At 39.9% G+C, this 12187-nt stretch overlaps 1 protein-coding gene across 1 annotated transcript; it reads right to left on the bottom strand.

The window, feature by feature from the left end:
* Window positions 1-6157: 6157 nt before the first annotated feature.
* Window positions 6158-11475, bottom strand: LOC121251580. The gene is made up of 5 exons (XM_041150861.1): window positions 11005-11475; window positions 10872-10909; window positions 8369-8639; window positions 7275-7558; window positions 6158-6812 (listed from the first exon to the last, which is right to left on the bottom strand). Exons 1-5 carry the CDS (start codon window positions 11341-11343, stop codon window positions 6371-6373), a joined length of 1374 nt encoding a protein of 457 aa, XP_041006795.1. The 5' UTR covers window positions 11344-11475; the 3' UTR covers window positions 6158-6370.
* Window positions 11476-12187: the final 712 nt, after the last annotated feature.

Here is a 12187-nt window from a genome sequence, read left to right as displayed (position 1 = left end):
GCAACTCGGCTAAGGGACACATAAGAGCAACCATTATCTTGTGTTAGGAACCTGGAAGATGAGTGTATGTAATGGAGGAATATGACTATGCTGAAGATGGTTGCTGCAAAGGAAATAGCAGAGTGCACAGAAGATGTTTGATAAAAAGACTATGAGAGTTTGTATTGCTACGGGAGTGCTTCGAGGGCTCCCAACCTCCTTACAATAAAATTCACTTACAATAAGATTCTTCAATGCCGTCCCTCTCCACTCACATTCCCCTTTATGCTTACATTTTCTCTCACTTGTAACTAATTCTCAGAATGATAAACTAACCTTACTGACTATGATATTCAAAATGACAGACTCAATATCCCTTTACTCTGTGATGCCCAGGTTTTTACTCCCAGTATTGCCCCAACGCACCGTTTGAAGTCTTCCAACTCAAACGGTGCGTTTAACAGTTATTAAACGCTGACAATATAACATAAAACGCACGCCCCCTGCTTAATTCAAAAACGCACGCACACTGCTCAGATTCCACCCAAAACGCATGCACACAGCTCAAATTCCACCCGAAACACACGCACCCATTCACGATTTCTCCTCAAAACGCACGCACACCGACTCTGCCTTCAAGACCTCGCTACGCACCGTTTCCCTTTCCTTCTTACGTCGTCGTTCCGAGTTATGCACTTAACACTTAACACTTCAACTTCCACTTCTCACTTCCAGTTCGACACCCATCAGTTTCTCTACTCTAGGGTTCTTCGCTTCTTGTCCCAATGCCAACCGCCGGTTCATGACAACTCTCCCCCATCACAGCACCTTGCCCACAAGGTGAGGGTAAAGGCCTTGCAGACGCCATAATAGTTCCCAAATATTTTCTTCAGTCGGCAACCCCAACCACTTCACAAGGACCTCGGTAACTGCTCTTGCACCTTGTTTCTTCATGCGTCTTTCAATGATTCTTTCTGGTTCTGGTCTTAATTCCCCTGTGTGATCTGTAGGTGGTAGTGATGGAAAGATTGGAACTTGGCAGCCGATTTTTCTTTTTAAGCAAGACACATGAAAGGTCGGGTGAATCTTGGAAGATTCTGGAAGCTTTAATCTGTAAGCCACTGCACCTATTTTAGCTTCAATTTGAAAAGGCCCATAGAATTTGGGGGCTAATTTCATGTTGTGTCGAATTGCTAGGGTTTTCTGTCTGTATGGTTGTAACTTCAAATAGACCCAATCTCCTATCTCAAACTGTCTCTCAGTCCTTTTTTTATCAGCAAAGTGTTTCATTCGATTACTGGCTTCACTCAAATTGTTCTTAAGCAACTGTATCACCTGATCCCTATCCCTTAAAACTCGGTCTGCCATGTTATTCATGCTTGTTCCCAGAACATAAGATAGTAAGGTGGGAGGAGGGTGCCCGTATACAGCTTCAAAAGGGGTCATTTTTGTTGATGTGTGATAAGTGGTGTTGTACCACCACTCTACCATAGGTAACCAAACTGACCAGGACTTGGGTTTTACCCCTGCATAGCATCTTAGGTAGCATTCCAAACCCTTGTTAAGTGCCTCGGTCTGGTCATCGGTTTGAGGATGGTAGGCCGAGCTATAGTCAAGAGAGGAACCCTGGGAGTGAAATAGAGCCTGCCAAAAAGAACTCAAGAAAATAGGATCCCTATCCGACACCACGGACCTAGGAAACCCATGCAGCTTAAAGATATTTTTCATAAACACATCGGCGACTACTTGAGCTGTGTAGGGGTGGGACAAGGCTATAAAGTGGCCATACTTCGAAAAACGGTCCACCACCACAAAAATAACACTGAATCCCTTAGAATTCGATAACCCATCAATAAAATCCAGCGATATGTCGGTCCAAGGCTGATCTGGAATAGGTAAGGGTTGTAACAACCCTGCTGGATAAGTTGTTTCATATTTAACAGCTTGACAGGTTTCACATTCTCTCACCAACTGTTTGATGTCCCTCTTCATTCCTTTCCAATAAAAATCTCGTTTGGCTCTGTGATATGTTTTTAAATACCCAGAGTGACCTGCTTGGGGGTTATTATGAATGTACTGCAGAACTTTTAACTTAAAATCAGAATCTGGGTTCAAAACCACCTTTCCTTTCCTAATAATTAGCCCTTGTTGCACAGAAAACCCTTGAGGAATGTTCTGATTTTGATGCAGATTTTTAAGTAACTCCACTAACTCCGTAGAATCTAGGTAGCTTTTCTTCAACTCCTCAATCCAAAGAGGCGTAGGAAACGAAATCATAGCTTAGCAAACCGATTCTTAGTCTTCCCCCCTCTCTTCTTGAAAGGGCATCCGCCACCTTGTTTTCCTTACCCTTTTTGTATTCAATGGAAAAATCATAACCCATTAGCTTTGTAATCCATTTCTGTTGCTTCTCAGTCCCCACGCGCTGTTCTAGCAAAAACTTAAAGGCTTGTTGGTCAGTTTTTATGATAAAAGGCTGCCCAAGGAGGTAGGATCTCCACTTTTGTACTACTGTCACAAGAGCCAATAATTCCTTCTCGTATGTCGAAAGTAGCAAGGCCTTACCCTTAAGGGCCTGACTTAAGAAATAGATGGGCTGCCCTAGCTGCATTAACACTGCCCCTATCCCTTTTCCGCTTGCATCACACTCAATTACAAATGGCTTGCTGAAATCAGGAAGTTTAAGGACCGGTGGTTGAGACATGGCCCGTTTTAAGGCTGTAAAAGCCTCGCAGGCTTCCGGGTTCCAAGAGAAACTGTTTTTTCTGAGTAAGGAAGTAAGCGGTGCAGTGATGAGACCATAATTCCGGATAAATTTCTGGTAATAACCGGTGAGTCCAAGGAATCCTCGTAAGGCCTTCACATTCTTAGGCTCGGGCCACTCTATCATTGAAACAATCTTAGAAGGATCAGCCATCACTCCCTTATCATTAATAATGTGTCCCAAATAGTCAACTTCATTAACCGCAAACTGACACTTAGATTTTTTTGCAAACAGACAGTGCTGTTTCAATGTGTTTAAAACCTCTCTTAAGTGATCCACATGTTCCCCCATAGATTTGCTATATACTAGAATGTCATCAAAGAATACAAGCACAAATTTTCTCAAAAAAGGTTTAAAAACATCATTCATGAGCCATTGGAATGTGGCCGGTGCGTTAGTAAGACCAAATGCCATTACCAAAAATTCATAATGGCCCTCATGAGTACGGAATGCTGTTTTGGGAATGTCACTAGGCACGACTCTCACTTGATGATAGCCCGATCTTAAATCGAGTTTAGAAAAGATCACTGACCCAAAGAGTTCATCCAGCAGCTCGTCTATAACTGGAATCGAAAACTTGGCTTTTATTGTTTCCTTATTGAGTGCCCTATAGTCCACGCAAAGTTGCCAACTACCATCGGCCTTACGAACCAGCAAAACAGGGGATGAAAATGGACTAGAACTAGGCCTAACCACCCCCGACATCAACAATTCAGTCACAATCTTCTCAATCTCAATTTTCTGGTAATATGGATACCGGTAGGGTCTATTGGCAATTGGTTGAGTGCTTTCTTTGAGGACTATATGGTGGTCATGGCTACGGGGTGGTGGCAGCCCTTGGGGTTCATTAAATACCCCTTCAAACTCCTCCAACAGATCAGAAATTTGCCCGTTCACATCTTCACATTTTTCATTTGTTACCTCCTCACACATGATTTGCAATAAAATGCCCTTTCCGGTAGTCATAGTCGCCTTAAGCAACTTATCCCCATCCTCCACTACCGATGAATTTAACTTTAATCCCTTGAATTCTATAGGTTTTCCATCCAAAACAAAATTCATAAGAGATTTCGAAAAATTCCAAGAGATAGTGCCCAATGTTTCCAACCATTGGATACCCAACACAATGTCACAACCCGCAAGGTCCAATAAATGAAGAGGTGGGTTTAGCAAGTTACCTTGGACCTTTAAAGGGGCTGATTGGCAGATTCCTTCACTGCTCAGTCCTTGCCCATTGGCTACTCGCACCCTCAAATTGAGTAATCCACTGGTAATTTTAATCTCGACGCCACAGCCGTGTCAATAAAATTGTGTGAACTGCCTGAGTCCAACAATATAATCACTTGTTTACCGAAAATACTTCCAACTACACGCATGGTTTTTGATGTGGGGGTTCCAGCAATGGCTGCCAAGGAAATTTCGGGTTGTTCGTTGCTGCTGGACAGTGTTTCGGGTTGAGTTTTTTTCCACATTTTCATCACCCTGCAGCTCCTCCTGCTCATCACCCTCATCCTCACTACCTTGTAACAAATAGATTTTTGGACTCTTACATTTATGCAACGGGTTCCACTTCTCATCGCAATGGTAGCACAAGCCTTTGCGACGTTTTTCATCCATTTGAGTTGAATAAACAGGTTTAGTACCCCCGTCGGATTTTTCCATTTGTGATACGCCTCACCCGAGTAAGAGCTTTGGAAGGAGTTACTACCCCCTATTTGGTTTGTCCCCCGTAGATTTAGTAAATTTTTTTGTGCTGCAATAATACTCCTCTTGCATTTTTGCTAACCCATATGCTACATGTAAATGTACAGGGTTTAAAATACGGGTTGGAATGCGAACCTCGTCTTTCAAGCCGCTGAGGAAGCAACTCAGCTTGTGAGAGTCGGAAAGACCTCTCACACGATTTGCCAAAGCCTCAAACTGGCTCATGTAAGCAGTTACAGTGGCAGACTATTTCAACCTCGTCAGAGCCTTCATTGGATCGTCATACATCGTGGGACCAAAGCGAAGGAGTAACGCCCTGGAAAACATCTCCCAATCCCGGAATAATCTACCATTTTCAGCTTCTTGGAACCAAACAAGAGCGTCGCCTTCCATGTGGTAAGAGGCCATCAACAAACGGTGAGGTAGTGGAGTTTGGTGGAAATCAAAGTAGTGGTTGGCTTTAAAGAGCCAAGCTGCTGGGTTAGCTCCTTGAAAATGAGGAAATTCTAACTTGACACCCCTGGGGTTAAATCTTCTTGGGTCTGTGTTGTCAAATTCCAGTTGGAATGGATTGTGTGGGGGTGGAGGTGGGGGCGGTGAGGGGTTGTTTTGTTGGGCGAAATGGGCTTTTAGCATGTCTTTAATCTCTTGAACATCTGTCTTAACTTCATGGAGCTCCTGTTTAGTTTGGTCCATCTGAACTTGTAGGGCATCAACCTGTTGCTGCTGCTTTGTTTTGATTGAGTGTTTTCTGTCATGTTAGTCTATGGTATGGTCTGAGTAGAAGGCTTGGATCTGTGGCCGTTTGGATGAATTTTCTGGGTGTTTGGGTTTGCTGTTGGGGCTGTTTGTATGAAGCTTGGTAGGATCGGTTGGCTGCTGTACCACTTGTTAGGAACCTGGAAGATGAGTGTATGTAATGGAGGAATATGACTATGCCGAAGATGGTTGCTGCAAAGGAAAGAGCAGAGTGCACAGAAGATGTTTGATAAAAAGACTATGAGAGTTTGTATTGCTACGGGAGTGCTTCGAGGGCTCCCAACCTCCTTACAATAAAATTCCCTTACAATAAGATTCTTCAATGCCGTCCCTCTCCACTCGCATTCCCCTTTATGCTTACATTTTCTCACTTGTAACTAACTCTCAGAATGATAAACTAACCTTACTGACTATGATATTCAAAATGACACTCAATATCCCTTTACTCTGTGATGCCCAGGTTTTGACTCCCAGTATTGCCCCAACGCACCGTTTGAAGTCTTCCAACTCAAACGGTGCGTTTAACAGTTATTAAACGCTGACAATATAACATAAAACGCACGCCCCCTGCTTAATTCAAAAACGCACGCACACTGCTCAAATTCCACCCAAAACGCACGCAACCCATGCTTAATTCAAAACGCACGCACACTGCTCAAATTCCACCCGAAACGCACGCACCCATTCACGATTTCTCCTCAAAACGCACGCACACCGACTCTGCCTTCAAGACCTCGCTACGCACCGTTTCCCTTTCCTTCTTACGTCGTCGTTCCGAGTTATGCACTTAACACTTAACACTTCAACTTCCACTTCTCACTTCCAGTTCGACGCCCATCAGTTTCTCTACTCTAGGGTTCTTCGCTTCTTGTCCCAATGCCAGCCGCCGGTTCATGACATCTTGTTTTGATGACATGTCCGTAGCAGAAGTAAAGCAACCATTATGAAGACTAACCATATAAATAGAATTAATAAATGTTATTAACCGTAAGAATAATATTCTACCACATTGATCTCCAATAAAATCATGTCAATCAAGAATTACTCTTTAATCTTGAATTGACCAAGTAATTTTTACTATCTTATAATCAGTGTAGTTTAAATATTTTTACACAGGCGTATACGGAATGTCACCTTGTTAACGAACCATATGCATTATGATTATCACATCACCTGCGCATTATCAACATACTGCAAAGCCTCAGAAACAACTTCTGATATCCAGCTCACTGTAGTTCCAAAAAAGAGCTCCCAAAACCAAAGATCCAATGCCAGTACTGAGGAAAAGATGAGCAGCGCCAAAGTCTGGTAGCGGTTCAATGGCCAACCCGAGACTTTGGCGAGTGTCTTTAGAAATGGAAGCGAATCACTATGTAGACTCTGGTTGCTTATAGACCATGCTGTTATCCACTGCACACGTGAAGGGAATATATCAAACTCTTCTCTTAACCTTCTCCCCAAGTCAGGCATGTGGCCACCCCCATATAGTATAGCAATTCTATTATGGCCCTCATCAATGGCTCTTCCAAGAGCCTCCACCGCAGCTCTATTCCTTTCACCAATGATGACAGAACTCTCTTCTACATCTGTTGTCACCTGTGTGAACCTTAAAAAAATGAAGGGGAAAAAAAAATTTTTATGAGCCCCATATTAACAGGATTTTTCCCAAATATAATGCGACTGCACCAACCACCCCCATCCTATGCTAGAGGGCCCATATGCGGTTTCCTTTTCTTTACAACTGTGCCAATGCAACACTTTTTTTTTTTTTTTTTTGTCCTGGATAAAAAAGGTACAATGGAAAGGAGAAAAACAATCTAGGGAGTTTGCCGAGTCATTTGGAGCAGGTGACAGCAGGTATAATTAGTGGTTCAAATGCAAAGATTGTAGATCAATGCATTATACGTTCTCCATTGGACTTCGAAAGCTAATTAATAAATAGTTTTGTGTATACGTGAAAGCACTTGATAATAATAATACTAATATAACATCTAAAAGTTACATACCAGTTGGGCATTACATCAAACATCTAAAAACAGAGAAATGAAAGAAGGGTGCAGATACTTACTCAGACGTCAGTCGCTTTGCCAAGAAGACCTTCATTGCAGCCCCAAAGTCAAGCCTAGACAAGGCTTCCAGTTCAGGAAATTCTGATGCCTGGTTCCCCACATCACAAACACTTCCAATGATGAGAAGGCCCACAAGTGGCATAGGAAGCACACGTGAAGCCCATAGAAGCTTGGATCGCCAAGGATCAAGGTCTCCTGGAATTGAAGCAGGCTGCACCAAAGCTTTTGTTGATCTAAGGGTCATGTCTCTTGCAAAAGTGAAAAAGCTTTCACCTTTTTCAAGCTGGAAAGTAATGAGTGGATAGTGTCAGATCTAGAAGTTGCAGGTTATTGATAAATACAGCAGTGAATCTATGCCTAACAAAATTAAGTGAATACCCAAAATTGTAGTCATTTTATTTCTATCTTTCCATACATAACCAAAGAATGGAAAAGATTCATGGTAAATTGAAATTTCAAAAATAACATTACGGAGATACTGAAAACATGCACCAACCTGTATGATATTGGTATTTTTTAACGGATAGTGAGAAAACGAAATCAGGATAAATACCAATACCTATAACAGGTAAAAGGATCAAGATTGAAATAAATAACTCTCAGTCCAGAATAAAAAAAGTAAAAGAAAAAAGAGTTTGAAGCATTAATAAAACTTGTATGCATAGAACAGATGGCGCAACATGGAAAATGAATAAATAGGAGTTATTACCATTCCAATTGTAGCAGTGAACCTTGAATTATAAACCACATTAGGGAAGAAACACTGTAACTATATTACAAATATATAAAATGCCATCACTGCAAGTTTATTGACCAAGCACAACACAAACGACACATCCACACAACCAACATGCTGAACTTTCGAAGAGCAGAATGGTTTGTATGACATACAAGGAGGAGACAAGTCCCTTTCCATACTTAGAGTACCACCCCACCTAGTAGCAAAGCATCTCTAGATTACCTATCTCACTGATAAAATTTCCGAAGAATGGAAAGCATTAACACCAAGAAAATGTCAATCACTTCGTCGACTTCCATAATAATACCACTTGTATATCAGAACAATTTAAGCCGAGCGGGTAAAAGAACAGACCTGAAGTAATTTAAAGGTTTCATAGTCAAGATCTGCATGGTACCAATTCTCAGATTGGTAATCAAGGCAGTCCAATTGAAAATCAAGCATAAGAACTCGAGCCATCTGTCGCTGGATGCATCCCAAGATGTTAAAACCTCGCGAGCGTGATCCTTTGTCTCTTTTTTCAGGAGTAGGAATCCTTCTATTCTCTAAAATTTCTCTGCTAGCCACCATTTCATAGAGAACACAATCATAAGGTTCAAGTTCTTTCTGTAGGGTTGCAAAGTACCTGCACATATGGCTCGAAATCATCAAAAGTGGTATTATTTGGGAAAATATACTTTATTAAGTAAAAAATTCTTGGGAGTTGCAATACAAAGAATGCAAAAAGGGCTCAAAGCTTCAAGCATGCCAAGAATATATCATGTTTCCCCAAACATCTATAAACCTTTCCTATGAACTTAAACACAAATTAAGCACAAGATTTTAATCATAAAGCTATAACTGTGGAACATCAGGTCACAAGTAAACAAAAATAGGCCAAATAATCAGTAGAATCAAAATTACAAAAGGCAACTAAGGATATCACCCGACTCTCAAGCAATGGCAAAAATAGATTACCCAAACTAATGAAACTCCACTCTAACTTAAGTTCATGGGAAGAATCTAATGTCCCTTTTTGTATAGCCCACCTTGTCCCCACCGCACAATTTCACCTCTCTTCTCATGAGAGATAATCATAAGCCAACTTTTACTAGGATACAGGCACAAAGGATTGTAGCATTGAACAGATTATTCAGGCTATTTGCTCCACCTCTTGATAAACATAATGTTAAGGATAAACAATCCAGATTTAATATCTTCTTTCAGCTTTTTTTTTTTCCCTTTGTTCTCAAATGTCGGTTTTTTAAAGAATAAAAGAAATAAAACGAAAATTCTACATTAGAAATCATCTTCCACATATTTAAATTAGTACTGAATAATTTGGTTAACTAATGAAAACTCTTTACCACCCCTTCTTATACTTTGGCCGGGTACTATCAAGATTTCACATTTACCAATCCAGACAGTGTCAGGGCCTCTTTTTTTGTCATTTTCTCAATTTCACCCAACCAAAGTGCCTGATGACTCTCCCCCAATGTTAATTTTGCTTGTAGTTTAAACTCTTCAAAACCTTCCTTCAATTATGCACTCTCACCGCGCTACTCATATGATCTAATTTCTGCCCTTTAAAACTTGCTATTCCTAGAACATTCTAATCTTTAAATCCATCCTGTGCCTAATGATTTGCACATTCACATCTCATGCCTACTAATCTTGTTGTAAAGCTTATTTCAAAAATGGTCTTGACGACCATGTGTACTATCATCCATTGTTCCTAAGAAATAAAAAATAAAAATGGAAACAAAAGAGGGGAGGAAAACGTCACAGATATTAAATTATATCTCTAAAATTCCCCATGTCGGTAACTACAACTAGAATTTAATAAGAAAAAGGGGGGAGGGGGAGAGTATCAACGCATCTGGAAATAGACCATTGATCTCAATCAATAGACATGCAGGGCCGGCTCATGGGTTAGGCAAATTAGGCAGTTGCCTAAGGCAACCCATGTGAGGCCCCAAAATATAAAAAGTTCCAACTTTTTACTTTTGAAAAACAAATGGCACAAAATAACCAAAAAAGGAGAGAAGGTTATATACAGAGAAACAAATTACACACAAAACAAATAGATGGTGACTCGCTATGCATGCAGGTGAAGAGAAAATTGGTGAATTAATGATCCAAACGTGGGAGAAAAATGATCATAAACTTACTTAATCTATCGTCAGTTTATTTTTTTTTTCTTTTTAATTATTATCATTTTTTACTTGTACTAACACTTTTTTATTTTAATTTTTCCATGTCTTCTGTTTTTTAAATTAAATTATCTCCCATACGTTCATATATTGAGAAATTATTGATTCATATATTATCAGACATCTTTGTTAAGTAGTTTTTCTTCTTAGAATTTAAAAAACTAAAATAAATCAATTTAACATTTAATATAATAATAAATACAAAATAAAAATATCTCATTTTAATTTTTCGCCTAAGGCCTCAATCTACATCAGGCCGCCCCTGAGACATGGTAAAGGCCTTGGGATTCGATTTCAATTTGCTGTTTACAATTACATTGCATGTGTTCAGGGTAGAAGTTTTCTAGACAAGGGTCGCTATGCTACTGACTATTTTGACAAAAGTCTCCACTACTTGTGGATAATTCAATTTCCAGAATAACTATTGCATGTTTCACGATCAGCCAATCTTTCATTATAAGAACTCATCACTATGCCGCTACCATCCTATTTTTTTAGACGCTTTTCTATCCAAACTTCCAAAGCCCATTTCATAACACCTAGAACCAGTGGCATACATTACATAAAACAAAGAAAGAAAATGCAAGGCTTATCAGTGATTCAATCAAGATAAAAAAAATAAATGTAATAAAAAAAGTAATTGAAACTCTATAGAGTAGACATACTCTTTATCTGCAATGTGAATCGTCGAAACCAAATCGACCTACACCGCCAAAAGAACAAGAATCCCACAATCAAACAACCGCAAATAAGAAACATACATACCCACTTGAAGTGAATAAGAAACCGAGCTTGTACCTGAAGAAAAGGCCGCAAAAGAGACCAGGGAAACCTCTTCCTGTACCTGACCACAGCAGTCTGCAACTCCGCACAGCCTCCATCAACACCCCTCTTGAACCTCATGAAGTCAGCAATGGAATTGTTCTGCAAAAACTGCTCCGTCGAACCATCTTCGATGGATTGTTTCAAAGAGGCCCTGGGGATTGCGAAGTTAGGGGGTTCGGACAAATTAAGGCTGCGTTTGGAGGTGTAGAAGCGTCTGGGTCTAGTGGAAGTGGAAGCGGAAGATGGATGCGAGCTGGAATTAGATGGAAATGAAGATGTGGAAGAGAGGATTGACAAAGAGCTTGCGACCATTCTTCTCTCAAGAGAGAGAGAGAGAGAGAGAGAGAGAGATAGAAAGTTGTGCTTATTTGGATAACCAGAAAACGGGAGATTTTCCAGCGACACCCTGCTTCTGGTTTTGCAGTTATTTTAGTTTTCGTACCGCAAATCAGGCCTAATTTATTTTGAAATATCTCTTCTTATTTTATCATTATAATTTTTTTAAATTTTTACATAAAATAAAATAAAATAATTTAAATTTTTTAAATTTTAAAATAAAAATAATATTAAAAAATATATTCTAACAATATTTTATTTAATTTTTTAACTTTAATCTCATCTTATCTCTTAAAAAAAAACTGCTTCTTTTTCCCCGACCCCATCCTACGTCATTCATTTCCGAACCTTAACATGTTGAAAGAAGATAGACTATTAGATATACATTTTCATTTTCTGCCAAAGAAAATTTTTACAAACGACGATGATATTTTCCGCTATAACAAGTGCAAGTTTGGTGTAATTTTTTTTAAAAAAAAAGATAAATTTAAAATCTATATAAAAAATTATTTTTTTAATAATAGATTATATTTTTTTACAAATAAAAATACTATAAATATAAAGAAATCTCACAAAAACATCACACATAATGATGTGCGAGTGTGCCACGTCTCCCCCCTCCCTTTTTTTTTCCTTCTTTTTTCTCCCTCTCTTCAATGCATCTCCCCTCCCCTCCTTCCCCTTTCCCTCTTTGTCTCCGTCCTTCCCGTGCTTGCCATGATGGTCGGGGACCACCTCAGGGCCGGTGCTGTCGTGAGCTCCCATGTCCCTATTGGACGATGTTGCTTGGACCGTCGATGGTTCACGACAGTGTATCATA

This window comes from Juglans microcarpa x Juglans regia, chromosome 2S (genome assembly GCF_004785595.1).
Source record: "Juglans microcarpa x Juglans regia isolate MS1-56 chromosome 2S, Jm3101_v1.0, whole genome shotgun sequence".
NCBI classification, from domain to species: domain Eukaryota; kingdom Viridiplantae; phylum Streptophyta; class Magnoliopsida; order Fagales; family Juglandaceae; genus Juglans; species Juglans microcarpa x Juglans regia.
This window is presented reverse-complemented; position numbering and strand designations above follow the sequence as displayed.